Source organism: Synchiropus splendidus, chromosome 13 (genome assembly GCF_027744825.2).
Source record: "Synchiropus splendidus isolate RoL2022-P1 chromosome 13, RoL_Sspl_1.0, whole genome shotgun sequence".
NCBI classification, from domain to species: domain Eukaryota; kingdom Metazoa; phylum Chordata; class Actinopteri; order Syngnathiformes; family Callionymidae; genus Synchiropus; species Synchiropus splendidus.
In genome coordinates this window covers 9,118,861-9,134,915 of record NC_071346.1, presented here as the reverse complement: position 1 = coordinate 9,134,915, position 16,055 = coordinate 9,118,861, and the positions used below count along the sequence as shown (strand labels likewise).

General features: G+C 44.6%; 1 protein-coding gene across 12 annotated transcripts in view; it reads right to left on the bottom strand.

Annotated features, from left to right (window-relative positions):
- Positions 1-16,055, bottom strand: part of LOC128769813 (zinc finger protein 521-like) — a 109,432-nt gene that overhangs the window by 77,727 nt on the left and 15,650 nt on the right. For 8 of the 12 annotated variants that reach the window (XM_053883807.1, XM_053883805.1, XM_053883809.1 and 5 more), the window contains one exon: positions 12,205-12,405. The exons of the other annotated variants lie outside the window; for them this stretch is intronic. Coding sequence is in view for 3 of the 8 variants with exons in the window: in XM_053883813.1 (XP_053739788.1) it covers positions 12,205-12,405 (201 nt within the window). In the remaining 5 variants the exon portion in view is untranslated. The remainder of the gene's footprint in view (positions 1-12,204; positions 12,406-16,055) is intronic. 12 annotated transcript variants of the gene reach the window in all.

Here is a 16,055-nt window from a genome sequence, read left to right as displayed (position 1 = left end):
AGCCTGCAGTTTCTTCGACTGCTAAGCTCCAATGTTTGTGATGGCGGTGTGGCGTAATCAAGGGAAATAGAATCCAAAAGAAGAAGCAGAAAATGTGCTAAAGAGGAAAAGGAACGTGAAGCGGTGGAGAGATACAAGGACATCAACAACATGTTCTCACAGCGAGATGACCCCTGGCCATCCCGAGGCATCTGGTTTATCTGGCTGTCTGGCTAAGCCACGCACACACCTAATGACTCCGGGCCGGCCCGCGTCCCAGTGGTTCTGATATCCCGGATTATGGGTGAGGAATGACAAGACACTGGCAAATCTATTCCTCACATATGAAGCTCTATTTACACCTGTATTGTTTTCTACTACAAATTAGAATTACAGCCGCAGGTAAGTTACAGGGTGAGAAAGGTCATCGCTTCAAGTACTTTCGTACTTTTTTCACTTCAAAAATAGAATTATTTATCTTCACACATCACGGGAAACTAACAATCTGCGCTCATGTTCAACAGGTGAGGAACGTCCATTGGCTACAATCAGAAAGAAAAGCTATGAAATAAACACGAGTTGTTGACTTCTTAAAACAGTTTCAGCAAAGTTACACCTGTCTGAGAAGCTTATTTGTATGCATCATAAATCCACCACTCCGTTTCCAATAGCAGGTTGCCAACGTGAAGCGTGGTCTTCTTTTCCTCCCTCATGTTGCATGGTAATGTTGACCAGACCTCAATCTTTCTCTGCAGTGGAGATTAGTAATCATCTAAGGTCTTCATATTGATGGCCAGGCTCAGCTTGTTTGCATATTTACTGGCCTCAGAGCCCAGTCGCCTGAGGTGAGAAGCAAATTACATTTCTGCTCACCCCCACGCGCACAACTCTCACACACTCTTTCGATTTTTATCCCTCGTTTTCGCCTGCTTTTTTTCTAACCTTGTTTCTCTTAACATGCTGATCAGTCATCCTGCAGTAAGCATCCTTGCTTGCCCCGGCTGCATCCGAACGGCGCTCTCATTTGGCTAACATCATCACAGCGTAATCTTGTTGGAGGGAGCAATCAGTTTACTTTGGAATTAAGTATTCCGTTGGCAGGCCCGGAGAGAGGGAAGGCTCCGAGGGTTTAAAGGATGCAAACGAAAGCATACTCTTCAGAACATGGTCTCCGGCCCGATTGGGCGATAATTCACAACCGCCTCCGTGTGAGAGTAATGAACAGCCAATGGGAGGCCCGAGTACTAATGCGGTCGGATCAAAATCCAATCACACGTCGGGCTTCTCTGTTGACTTTGTTTGTGGGGTGTATTCTACAAACCAAATTTAGAAGGGGGAAACAAGCATCCTGGCTTTCTTGGGGGCACATATTGTCTTAATATCAAGATTACCACTGTTTACCACTTTCCATTCACTCCTGGCTTTCGGTCCGTCCGAGAGGATTTCTGCGGCTTTAGTGTGTTGAATACAAAACCAGTCTTGAAACAACGGTAAGTGAATGGCTATTGCAGGTGGCGAGTTATTTTAATATGCCAACTGGTCCACTCTGAGAGAGGTCATCTCAAAGGAGAGGCTCTCTGATCACATCGATCGAATCTGCTGGAATGTTCACTCAGCAAGGGAGGTTGGAGGTGGAATAGATTAGATGACCTTTACATTCTCAGCAGTGCTGGACCCCCCATGATGCACTGCTCTTAGCATTAAGGCAGCATCTCTGTTCTACCTGCCTGGCTGTCAAGCCAAAAAAGGCACCACTCCCTCTGCCAAATAGTCCAGCTGGTGACTTCAGAGACCTTAAATAACAGCCCTTCTGCCTATTAAAGTGAATTTATGGAACAGCCGTCCAAAAAAGCAATTAGAACAACGGAACAAATGTGTTACTTTTAGAGATATTTGAGAATCTCTGTCCTTGGGTGGCTGTGCTCCCCGTTTCCTGAAGTGTAGGAGTGGCTATTTCCTAAGATCCCCATAGCAGCCCCCACCCAAATACTAGCCCCCTGGCCAACACAAACAACTCCTTGGAGAGGCAGAGGCGAGGGGAAATGTTGAGTCCGTGATCGAGTAACCCCCATGTTCCTAAACCACAGTGGCTATAGCGGGATGCCGTCACAGCTGGCTTCGCTCTTTCCTGTGGGCCCGAAAACCAAGCGGCGCCCACGGGGAGATATAAACCTGTCGCACTGGTCACTCTTTCCACCGTCCTCTTGCTTTTCCTTCCATTAATGGCAAGTTTGGCAAGAGACATCTAAGTAAAAATCCTGATGGGGATCAATGTGCAGAACATTTCCGTGCAGACATGTAGAAAGAAAGTCCATTTAAAGCACATGTGGAGGAAATAAGAGACAGGGGAGCACATGCTAATTGAATACTTTGGGATACATTTGAAGCCGCAATGCATTAATCCACAAAATAACATGGGGGATACGGTGATGCACTGATGACCCAGTATGGAAATTATCGGGAGATTCATTTGCATTTTGACTGTCTAATGCCTCCATTTTGTTTGTGGTCCAGGACAAAGAGGCACTCAGCTTCCGAGTCGTCACCGTCCTCTGTTACTTTAGTGAAAGGATCGCAAGACGTTCCAAGCCAGAGTGAAGCTAGTTCAGTTTATAGGGAAATTTTCAGTGGCATAGAAGAATGGAATTGAGATAAGTTAATGATTCATTTGCCTGACGTTTATATATGTTGACATTGCATTGTATTTGTTGACTTCAACTTGTTCTCTTTGGTAACAAGTTTATGAGCCTACATATGCACCTGTGAGTCTTAAATCATGTGTACAGTTGTCCACTAGTGGGCGCTACAGAGGGCGATCGCACAAGAAGACGACATCCATGTTAGATTCACGTCTTCCTGCTTTAATCTATCAGCAAAACTAACTTAAAGGATGAAATGATAACACCATCAAAATGCTAGACCAGTTTGGGTACTGCCTCCTACCGCAAGAAATAATCTGAAATATGACTCAGCCTCAGAGCAATAACTGAGAATTACTTCAAATCGATGCTGCAGTGACGAGTAATTACCATCAATTGTAATTACAATTAAACTACAATGACAGGTGAGTAGTAAATGCATTCGACAGCACATAGATTTGAAAGGCGCAAACGTAGAATTGCTAACGTTATTTCTGCAAATTCATTGGTTTACCACTTATTAATGACCATATTCCAGAAGATTAAAGGAAATCTAAACAAAAAAGAGCAAAACAAAAGATAAAAAAACTCTACACTCCCGACATACTGAATGTCTCATTTGTTGTTTAAATTGCCTTTTCGTGTTCCTCTCCGCGAGCTTCATCACTATTCCAGTGTGCAGTTGCAGGTTTGAAAGAAGGAAAAAGGAAAATCATTTGAATTCCGGGGACCCAAGCGAGACTACGTGAAACCCACAGGTAAGATCCAAGCTCACTCTCCGCGCCCTCCCATTGGCTGCCTAGCCGGTAAACATCTCCGCAAGCTCTGTGCTTTCAAAACACTTACTTAAGACTGACTGGCCAAGCAGGAATTGAGATTTTATTTGTTCAGGACTCTGTTTTTTTCCCTCTGACGACCCACTGCACATAACCTGTCTGGCATTAATGATGTTGTTAATAAAATGGGCTGTGGATGAGTCTGTCAGGCAGGTCCTGTAGCCTCTCGGACGGGGAGATAAGCCCACGGTGGGCCTTATCTGGGTCCCACAGCCCGACCCGCCAGCACCACAGCAATGGACACATAACCAGTCAAGTCATTACTGGTTAATTACCAGCCCTGCAGAATGGGAAACACAGCTCCGGCAACTGAGCCACATTACTGCATTTCTTAGTTGATATGTCTGGAGGGTTAGGTTTCCACACCAAGACGTGCTAAATTTTTGGTGCAGAATAATCATGAGAATGTCGATATTGTAATTTATAAACAGACTTCCTTCCCTCAGGAACTCAGCGGTCAGAGTTGACATTTCCTTTCTAGTCTTTTACACAATGATTCCCGCAATTCTAACCTCACTCTACTTAACACCTCCGTCAACATTCGCCTTCCATTTTAATTTTGCTCATTCGCACTTCAATCCAAACTTGTAAGGTATAGCTAGCCCCACGTTGTGTCTTTTGATGTCTTTTCCTGTTTTTACAAAACTGCTGTGTTGTTAAAATCTCACCCCTATTGGGGGAGCTAAAGCTACGACCTGGGAGGACCACAGACCCGTCGCTCCGCTATACGTCCCGCCGTTCTTTAAACAGCCTGTGTAATTTATGCTACACCTTTTTTTTTTTTTTAAATGAACTTTCGCGTGCTGGAATTGGTTCAGCCGGAGATTTAGCAGCCAAAGTCACTTGTTCTACGGAGGGAGGGAGCCGTTTCTTTTATTCAATTGTTTTCCACTTCCACAAGCGTGTGCCAAGGGGGAGGAAAGCGCCGGCTTAACACGCTCTGCAATTCAACACGGCCAGACGCAGTCCTATTAAGATTTAATGTGCCATTCTTCTGCTTGTGCCACTGAAAAAAAGACTTGCAGGCTGAGGAGGGGAGCGAACAAAGAGCCGCCGAGTCAGGGTCGGGGAGTGATGAAGGAAACAAGACAAATGAGGAAAATGCCTCATGACCAGGTCTTCGTCACATGACAGAGAGTAAAGGTTGTGTCGCGTGTGGGCGGCGCACTTGGAAGTATCGACAGGAAGATGAATCATGATCATTCGGACGCTAAATACGTGCGGCTCCATAGATCCGTTAGCATATGAAGATACAGAAATCAATGATTGAGTCGATATTTTGATGAGACACAGGTGCCAAAGAGTCAGATCACAAAGATGGCTCAGGTAGATCACAGGGTTTGGTATGGTGTCAGATTACACCTATCCACCTTAGGGTTGTGTCTACATAAGAATGACTGTTGAATAATTTCAATTTATTGATTTTGTATTTTCAGTTTAAAAAGGTAGGTTGGTATGAAACACACTCAACAAGGTGCGATCTAATATCAAGTCCATCCTTCCGATACAAGATCATGTCATGATGACGACTTTTTAGGACAACTTCTGTCTCTCCAGAAACCTTTGACATGCCAGGAATACCACATGTGGATCCAGGAGGTGCCCTAACTATACACCTACTATATTGCTCTCCTAATGTTTATCTGTTTCGGTTATTTACAAGGCACTTTTTTATGGTGAGACTTTGTCATTTTGTAAGGGTTTGTTTTGTCTTTGTGCTCCGTGATGGTGATGTGCCATTATTTTTATGTAAATCTGAGGGGTAGTCCGCGACCTGCCGCAGACACATTTATTGGTTTGCACAACAGGCGAATTTCTGCACACAGACAGTCACTGGTTTGACTGAAAAATGGGGTTGACTCCTGGTCCAATCGGACGCCATTCTGCATGTTGCACAGTGAATTCAATCCCTTTTTTTGTTGCTGTAAATGTTGATGTCTACTCCAGAACAAGAACTTGTCTCTTCCATTTAAGGGCAGCCATCTTGCTCTCCCAATTCCATAGAAAAAATGATTGACAACCTGCTAGCGACGCGTTCAGCCTGGACTTTTAGTTTAACAATAACACTATTCTTGAACTTTGAGCCAAGTAGCAACCAGTGAGGATCATTAAAATGTGTTTTTTGTATTGTTTTTTCCTCAAGCAGAACTGTGTTGTTAGCATCAACCACAAAAGCTTCTTAGTTATACTGCGTAGCTAGCCACCATAACCGATGGACATATCGTGTTTACTTCACTGTTTCATCATCCACACAATCGTAGCTAAGAAAGAGGTCAATCGGATGAGGTCCCCGCATGTGCCGGCCTCTAGGGCAATGAATAATGTGTCATCTAAAATGTAAAGTGCAAGCATGCAGGTGCTGCGCGGCGCATGTGCGCGTTAATTTGTGTGTGTTTGCATGCCTGAGCAGTCTGAATGAGCAAGTAAATACACCGTTGTGCTGTAGAGCGGATGGGAATATGAGACAGCAGCACTGCCCATGGGTTTTTGTTTTTTTTGTTTTTTTTCTTTTTCTCTCCAGCTATGAACAACGTCGCTTGGAAATGCAGAATCCTCCATTGTTGTTTTGATTGCTTTCTTGCAGAAAATGCGGTCTTCATCTGACAAAGACCAATAAATACTTTATACCAGGCATAATGTGTGCGCTATGAAACACAGGGGAGAGAGAGAGAGAGAGAGAGGGCGTCCTCACGAGGGCATACGCTTTGAATTCCTAATGACACTCCTGTTAATGTGACTGGCGCTGTCGCACAGAGGAAACGCACAGGGATGCGCGTGGAGGCAAGCGCCGCCTTTACTGCTACTTTTCCTCCTCTGTCTCGCCTTCTCCTCCTTCCTAACCTATAGCCCTTTTTAACACAGATGCATGCCCCCCATGAAAACACACACATAGTCGAGCCCTGATTCGAAGAGCTCATTCTAGCATGAGGTCTCTTTTCAGTGGCTGCGCTGTGCCAAAAGTAGCTATTCTCCCCTGACCGCCTCTCCTCCTTTTCAAAGCCTTGTAATCAGCGTGCCGCCCTTTGTACCAGGATGTCGAAAGACTTCCCGACAAAAACACAGCAGAATTTCTGATGAACGACAGAGGCTCATAGTTCGACTAATCATGTCTTGCTCGTCTGTCTCCCGTCGTACTCCAGCCGTTTTGAAGGAAAAGTCTTTCCAGTTTGGCACATTCTTCTTGGCACTCACAAAGCAGCTGTTGGATCAAAACAGAAAGTTCGCTGAATGAAGCCAGTGAAACTAAATGGAGCCTTTTGGAAATAGTTAGCAGAAAACCGTCACTGCCAAGTGGCTGTTCATTGTTGAGTATTACTGAATATTTCCATGCGGCTGACCCAAGGAATCATTGTGAATTTATCCATGTATGTGCTCGTGCTGAAGGTGAGAGGTAGAGCTCAACAAAGCCCACGATATCATTCTTTCCATACAGTATGAGAAATACATTTGTATTTTTCTCATAAATCGGAAATGTATTTTATCGAGTGCATTTTGCCCGTCTATGGGGAAGAAGAAAAGAGGAAATCTACATAATATAAATCCATACACGGCTCAGTTATCTCTCTCTGCTTCTCCGTTGCACCCGCTCTGATTGATTCCTTTATCTAAGGGAAGCAGAAGACATGCTCTGTTTGCTCACACAGTGGCCGGCAGGAAAACAGAGAAAGACACTTATTAAAAAGGTCATCTCACAGAGGGTTAAAATAGCAGGGCAGTGATCTCTCTGGGGGAAGTAGCGGTGCCCCTCCTCTAGTGAAGGACACAAGGAAAGGTGTTGCTCAAGGGATCTGCAAAGAAAGAATGGCGGCTATTTAAATAGCTTCTGGCGAAAATGCAATTTCATGAATTGGAAGTCACAGCGTGGTGATATTTCTGTTTACAGTGAGGTCCGGCTAGTAAACATGGTTCTGTGTTTCGGGAAGCTAGGTGTATGACAGGCTTGCCTATCTGTGAAAAACTCATATCCAGCAGTGCCAAGAGAACAAAACTTTATAGGCCATTTTTTTTTTCTTCCTCTGTGAAGAATGAGCAACAATGTAAGACAATAACGCAAGACAGTGAGACAAAAGTGTTTTTGAGAAGGCCTGCGGATACGCAGCGCCTCAAGCCTCCTGTCTTGTCCCCTGGGTAGCCTAAAGCCCTGTTGGCAGGATGCTGATCCCCACGCAGAAACCTGATTCCGCAGCCATCCTGGAGCCGGAGGGTGGACGGGGGAACAGACTCCCCTAACAGAGCCCCTCCGCTTCTGCCCCACTGTGTTCCAGGGGTGCTCTGGGGGAACATTCCTCTTGCCCTGCCCCACTCTCAACTCTCCAGAGGGGCATTCTTCCAGCCCTGGCCTAGCCTTCACTGGGCTCTCCTGGGTAGCATTCCTGAAGCCCAGCCCCAGCCCAAGACAGGCTCCCCGGGGATGCATTCCTGCAGCACTTGCTCTCTTTCTCTCTCCCCATCTCCTTCTTACTCCCTCACTCACTTCTCTTGCCTTCCTCCGCAGTCCAGCATTAGCGCGATCAATAGCCTCGATCGCATCGGGGACATGAGGCAATCCATACCAGTGTGCTCCCTTAGCGCACTGCAGTGGTCGAGCTTAAGTGCAGGGAAAGGTGTTATACCTCGGCCAGACGAGGGTGAAACAATGGCTGCCATTGATCGCAGTGACATGTAACATCTTTCTCTTTCTTTCTGTCACCTGGGTGTGGTCACGTACTGCACAAATCTCTTTGAAATTCCATTTCAACAGTTGTGTCTCACTCATACCTGACACCAGACGCCAATGAAGAAGGCGGATTACATCTTACATTAGTGGAATTGAAAACAGATATCTGTAATGTACACATCATTTGGTGAAGACTTTTTTTTCGCATCCCACATTCACAGCAGATGAAGCCAATCCCTCACACACTGTATGACAGTACAAAGCTACATCTCTCTGGCAACTGTGCTTGAGAGCAAAAACTTTGGCAGCCATCCCCTTCTCCATGTTATAGTACCAGTACAACTTTCTATATCAGTATTCCTGTGGTCATGAGAGGCCACAGAAATATTATGCGATTCAAAATACTCATGTATATGTTATTTTTCTTCCTACTACTACATTTGAAGGGCCCATATTTAACAAGACTTATGTTAGTGCCTCGATGTGCATGTATAATTTGAAGCAAAACTACTACGGACTACTTTTTGAGTTCCATTCCAATCTCCAAAAGCACGGTGCAAAAGCGTCTGCCTTGCATTACACGTGTGGCAGCAGTCAGAAGGCTACAACTCCAGTGGTAGTGTTTCCACCAGGAGCACTGGGTTTCTGAAGTATCCCTGATGCACAGTGACTTCCCCCTAAGTACACAGTCGCTCTTTATTTCAATCTAGAGTAGAGCAGAATGTTGAGGTCAGCTCCAGTCGGTCAACGGAAATCAAAGTTGTTTCAGACAGTTTTCAAAACACTGTGGAGACTGCACTCTGAAACACATCTTAAGCTGGTAGCTCACGGGTCCTCAAAAGGCGCAGGGTGGTGCAGGATTTCTTGATGAAAAGAGATCAGTTAAAGAGCAAGGACCTCAAACATGTGTTGCACTGTCTGACTAACATATCACTGGTTCATTGCTCGCAGAAGAGATGCACTGCCCTGACTCGCTTCGGTAACACAATACAGACCCTATCAGTGGAACCGAATGTTTAGCTTTGGTTCCAGTTTCCAACGACAACAGCATGTGACATCACAAAACCTCACAATAGCCCTGTCCCTTTTCCCATCCACCTAACAGGCAATACATAAAGCAATGAACTGATCCATTTTTCCTAAAACAGTCTGGGCATTTAGTCACTCGCCCCACGATAAAGAGGGCGTGGCGAGGGTGACCCTTGTACTCCCCCCCCCCGGTACTCAGCTAGGATCTCAAAGACCCTGGAAATAACATGACTTAATGGCAAGGACGGCATGACGTAGATTCAGGGGAGAGTGAGCAAACACAGCACAGGACTGAGCCTATAGCATTGGCCATGCTTTGACTTTAAGTACCACCCCTGAGATGGCGAGTTGTTCTCAACATGTCAGCTTCTAATAATGCAATCTGTATGTTTATCAGAGATCAGCCGGAGGGAAAGAGAGGAAGCTGTCAGGGAAGAAATAAATCTCCATATGCAGATTGGTTTCAGTAGAGCTCTGCAATTTGTTTACCAAAAATAAAACATTTCAAATGGTAAAAAACGGAGGTGTTTAACAGGTGCCCGGGCTTGATGAGAAACCGTCCTAATAAAGCATCCATCTGCGAGCAGCGAGTGAATGTAAGACAGATTAATTGGTCATGGATGTCTACATAATGCCACATAGGAAATCTCCCATATTTCAGAGGACGCACAAAAACACACTTCTACACACAGTACTTAGTATGCCATCTCCAAGTTTCTTCTCTCCCACCGTGTTTGAATACTAATAGAGTGTTTCTGCACCATCACAATACCCTAATGGCAATTAGATTCTTTTGTTTGCTTTCCGCAGGGGCTCTTATCCAAACGGCTCCTTTTTTCATCATTGAACAATTAACAGTTATTTGTCCGGAAGATTGACATTTACGGACGCCTCGCTTAATTATCGGAAGAAGACGGCTGAGTCAGTCTCGGCCACGCGGCAAAAGCAGGCAGCATAAAGGTGCCAAACTGACATGACTCCCCGTTTCTCCACTATTACACCACAACACAAGCATCATTAAAGGGAATTTTAATTGTGCTGAACATGTGGGAACAAGTCCCCCTTCTGTGTTGAATAATGCTCTTTGTGCCTCTTTTTTTTTCTTTTCAAATTACCAAGTAGACGTTCGACTGATGGCTTTGGGTGTGAAGGATGGTCCACACACATTAGATTATATAATCGCATTAATATGCACCTTAGTTTGTCAGTGCAATAACTTCCAGCGTGATAAAGTCATGTATCACTTTAGCAGTGGTAGTGGGACACAAGTTTTTTCCTCATTAAAATTGAATCATGAATAGAATATGCCCTGGACAGTGGGCAAAGCGTGACACGGGGCACAGCGGAGCCGCTACAGGGTTTCCACTACATACATTCCACTACGTTCCTTTAAAATTAACTCAAACAAAATGGAAGCATAGAAATAAACAGACCACACATTACTAGTCATGGACAAGAACATGACAGTTTTCAGCATGTTTTTCACGGAAAAAATCCCGAAAGAAACTATAGTCCGTTGCTTGCAGAAGTCGCACATTACAGCTGAACTTACGAAGAGACGGACCGCGTGAGGAAGACAGCAGATTAGAGAGATATGCTTAGTGTGATTTTAAAAAATTGTAATTTCAATATCACCAATTCAGTAAATGTCAAAACATTGCCGTCGCTTCTTGACAGGCTGTGTTCTGTTCTGTTTTCTTTTTTTAGTGACGGAGGAAGTTCTGCCAATCTGTGTTCTCTGCCTATGAAGACAAAATTGCTTTTTTTTTAAATATCACATCCAAATATTACAGTTACCTTTGACCACATTTAGAGCCATTTTTCCCTTCTTTGTGTGTTCATGAGCACTTTAACATTTAAGTTGTCTCAGTCTTTGTTTAAAGTTTATTTAGCTCACTCATATTCTGAAACATATTTTATCGCCACACTACTAAAAACAAAAACATGGCACAGCTCTCATTTCACTGGCCTGACAGCCCCTCAAGACAGTCACAGTGGCCCCTTTGGAATATTGATTGTCCACCTCTGGTCTAGAACCACTGTAATGAAGCTTTTGGAGTCAGCTGAGGTCACAAGGAACGTGAACTCCCCGTGGTAAGCATTCAAAGAGGGTGATGATGATGATGATGACGAATGTGCTGTGGTAATAACAACCATGTTCATGCTCTGCTCATGAGGCAACACCTTCCTGACATCATCTTTTGATTTACAGTTTAAGGATTAAACATGGGACAAATAAAAAGTGCAGCTTGTTGAATCTCACTTTTGACATTTTTAATGCTTCTGTCCATTTTCTTGGAGAAACACAGTAATAACTGTGCTTCCAAATATTATATTAAAGTCCACTTGGCTGCCGGATACAGGATCACTCAAGTGGCCAACAATTTGACTTATTCAACTGTCATACTAAAAAGCACGTGTTATGGAACCTTCAAATTTGGGGAAAGTGTGTCATGCAGTGCTCTCTATCGCAAGCTGCGTTTTTTTCTTTTCGTTTTTATAGGAAGGACAAGTGCCGGGAAACACATGGAAAACCTTCACTTCACATCATTAGTTTTGTCTGCCACCTTGTCAGCGTATTTATAGCAGCGTTCATCCATCAACAGGTCAATGACACAGTGTGCCAATGGCATCCTTCCTTTTTGAGTCTCGCTCTGCGTTTCAGAGGCAGAGAGGAAGGTTTCTAGAGCTGGAGCCAAGATATTGACAAATATATATGTAGCAGAGTCACGTGGCCACAAATCAAAATGCTGTGGATTGCCAGGTTCTTCTTCGTCTTCCCTTGAATTATGGAAACCGTCTCGAGGAGAGCACATTTCAGTGTATCATGAGTCCGATTTTGCTCAACACTACAGCACAATGAACACTGACAGGCATTTATTAGAAGTCTGTGTGAGGTGTGTGAGTGTGTGCGTGTTGGGGAGTGTGAACCAGTGTTCCCGTGTTGTAGTGTTCTATCATTGTGCGGCGAAGTCTCCGGTGAAGCCGAAGAGCGAGAGTGGAAGTGGGAGAAGAACTGAGTGGCAGAGTGTAGGGGAGGCTCGGTGGGCTGAACGTTGTTTACCTGTCAGCTGGCATTGATTAATCTTGTGTTCGGTGAGATCGCTCAGCGACTCGAACACCTGCTGGCAGCTGTCGCAGCTGTGCAACGCGGGCTCCTCGTCCTCCTCCTCTCCCTCTTCTCCTTCCTCCGGAGAGAGCAGCCTCTTCCTTAGACGTCGGGTATCACCATCCTCCGCCGCCCTCTCGAGGGCGCTCTCTGGATCTGGCAAGCCACAGGAAATGACAGCGCCACATAGTCAGAGGGTTTGACCCGCACAGTGAGAATCTCCAGCTTCCTCTGGGTGACAATAAAATGGCTTTCCAGACCCCGGATTTAATAAAAACAATAATAAAAGCTGTAATAAAAATGCAGCTTCAATTTGGGCTTCTGTAACTCAACCACTCAGGCTATTACGGAACAGTTGGGCAGGTAAGATATACAGGTACACACAGACAAGGTGGCAGGTGCTGACACACACACACACACACACACACACTCTGTTATTAGAAATGGTTTTATGTTGTGTTTGCCCTGCTTCACCCAAGCAAAACTTCAGTATATGAAAGTAGACAGATGGGAATACGCGTAGTTAATAAAAATGTGTATTGCGCTTTTGGCCGGACCAAAAAATATCAAATTCCATCAGTGAGCGCTCGCTTGCATCAGGCGCCTTCTGTCATTGAACCATATTATCAGGCCACGTTGGCCAAAACTGGGGAAGAACAGAGGGAACACACATAACCGAGATTGGTGTGTAACTCGCTGTCGTCACGACACAGTTTCCCTAAATTATTCAGCCTCGCTCGCAGGCAGCCGCGGGTCGCGCACATCAATATTCTTCAATCCATCTGCAGTTTTGTCTCTTGTTGGCTTTGTGCTTGCACGAGGGTGGGCAACCCTGAACGGCAACTTTAAATCTTCTTGTAAAATGTTGCTTTAATCATAACTTTGTCTCTGCCGTGTGGCGCTGCCCTGGTGAAGCGGGCTAGCATCCAATAAACAGGCAAAATGGCCCGCAGCTCAGTCGCTCCCCTACTGTGGCCATTACACTTCACAATGGGTCTGATTAAAAAGCCATACTTACAATCACACAATATCTCTTCACTTAAAGCTCTGTGGGGTAGAGCTCTTTAGTGGCAGCCATTTTAAGATCCGACACTTGAAACCTAGAGGTCTAGTTGTTCCTCACCGAGCACAAGTTCACCAGAATTTATTTATTTATCGAGCCACCTTTAGCTGGTGGAATCTAAACAAACATAAATCCCGTTTCTTGAGTCAAATTTTTAAAAAAATCCTGACACAATCTCCGCTAAGGGAGAAACGGTAGTCTTCGTGGTTTACGATGTGTTGGGGTGAATCCAGTACCGCTGCATTTTAAATTCATTTTGAGCCGACGAAACGTCTTCTGGGCCACGTAAAAAGGCTAGAGAGGCCGGATTTTGGCCCCAAGCCTTGCATTTGACAGACGTGGTCTAAGCATGACTAGATGTGTAGGCAAACACCACCACCACCAAACACAGGGTTTTCGAAAAAAAAAAAAACTGTGAAAATTCCTGAAGGAAAAGGCGTTCCAGAAGCCATCAAGGCCACCCAGGATTTTTCCTTTCCCCCACTTGCGCCAAGTATTGATGTAACATCACACCCTCCATTGTCCTTCCCTCCTGGTGACTGAGGCGCTCGGAACATGCCCTCTAAAAATATCAGCCCTGTGGTCCCCAGTGGGACCATGCAGAACAGAACAGAAGGTGTTTCAAGAAAATGAAAATCCCAACCCAATCCTCACAGATGCAGGCCTCGGTCGCTCAGGGGGAAACACTTCTGACTGAGGCCAAACACCGCACTATCTAGATGCATGATTCATCAGCGCCGACTCTGAATTCACCGTATGAAATGTATACATACAAGTGGAGGAGGGTTAAGGTCTTTACACACCTGGAGCACTTTCACTGCAATCGATTTGCATTTCATTAATGGCTGCACAATATACCATTGTCTTTTATCACTATGGCAACTCGGGCCAATTAAAAGGCACATTATATAGTAACAACAATGTCATATATTTCGACAGTTGAAATATGGTGAATAAAAATATCAAGTTGCGACTCCATGAGGTCTCACATGTGACCTACAGTGAACTCCACTGTGTCTTTGTGCATGACTGTTCTTGTACGCTAGATGGGTGGCAAGAGAAGAAAGGAGGAGGTGTGAAGGGGGTGGGGGTCGGCATAGCAAGGTCACGTCCAACCCTGGGATTACAGCGCCATGTCGATAGTGAGGTTTCTGTGCCTCTGGGCTTCATACAGTAATCTATGTGATCAGAACATCCTCGTCCAGCAGCCTCCACAGGACGGACGGCCGATCAATACGATTACACAAACACACATCGGGTACAAGAAGAAGACGTGCGGCATATTGAGGATAAAACTGGAACTGGTATTAATATTGTTGATCAGTTTGACAATGTTGAGAGGAGGGACCCTCCTCTGACCGCTGATCCATATTCTGATAAGGTCAACTCAAAGAAACATGATCGCCGCACAAATTATTCATGAGGGGAATAGAATGAAGATCCGACTGGAGGAGTTTTCGGCAGAATTTTCCTGCTTTACAGTGGTATTAATTGTGCGTGTCAGACGGGTGATTGACGTCTTACACTGAAGACGGTTCGATTCCAGGCCCATCTATCACACGCAGACGTGTCTCTCATGCCGACATAAATCATGCCACAAGTCTCATCCTGAGAGCTCAAGAGTCCCCTGGACGCCCACCCTTATAATATTGAATATTTCTCCTCTTAAATATTTATAAGCCTTTAACTGATATTCTCTCCTCTGCTCCATTAGCCCCACCAGGGACCCGCGGACCCTCGCTGGGAAGCCCCTGCCTGTCCCTCCTCTGTCTGGACCTCACAGAAGTTGAGAAAATGGCTACATGGTTGGGGGTGCTTGATAATGTACTAGAAGAAAAATACAAAAGAAAGAGAAATGTGGGTACAACAGGAGCGTGAACCTGAGGGAGGACTTCCCGTGGAATAAAACTTGAGGCACACTGACAGAGCAGAGTGAGCCCTACAAAACTAGAGGTCTATGGTCTGACACCACCACTGGTCTGACATCAGCCCCAGTGGACACAGCAACAGTAAGTATATGTCAAAAATAAAGTATGTTCTAATAAGGTGGTAAAACGTTTAGCCTGGTATGTGCCTGCAAAGTGGAAAACAGGGGTGTCAAACTTAACACAGTCCAAGCCACAGGCTGAACAAAATACATATATATTATGTCTTTAACAGGCTGAAACAGTCGTACTGTTTCACTTCTTGAGGCGAACAAATTCAAGATAAATAGTTTACATTTAGAATCTTTGTATTCAAAAAGTGACCAGCAATTTCTCATAGGTCTATTTAATGATGAGTACACATAAAATAACTTCGAATTTGTACCCTCTGACATGAGTGAGAAGTTAGCTAAAAGCATGTAGACAAACGATTTCAAGTATCAACACTCAAAAAACTCATTTTAAACACTCGTTCTAAAGTTAGTTTTTATGCCAACACACACAGCAACAATCTAAGTTACTACTGGTGGCAGTACTGGTTGATCAATTGATCCCAACTTGATACCTCTAGAATGTCACAACCACTGATTTATATTGCATGGATTGCAGTAACATACAAAGTCCAAAAGGCAGAGCATGATGGCTTCATGACACTTTAGGTGCCACTCTTCATCAACTGGCCAGCATAAAATGAATGCTTTCGATCAACACATCCATCTGTGTTCTGCTAGACTTACTAAACCTCATATTGCATCTGCATTTTAAGGAGAAAAAGTAAAAAAAATGCACCTTTAATTCCTTTAAATGCATTTATTTCA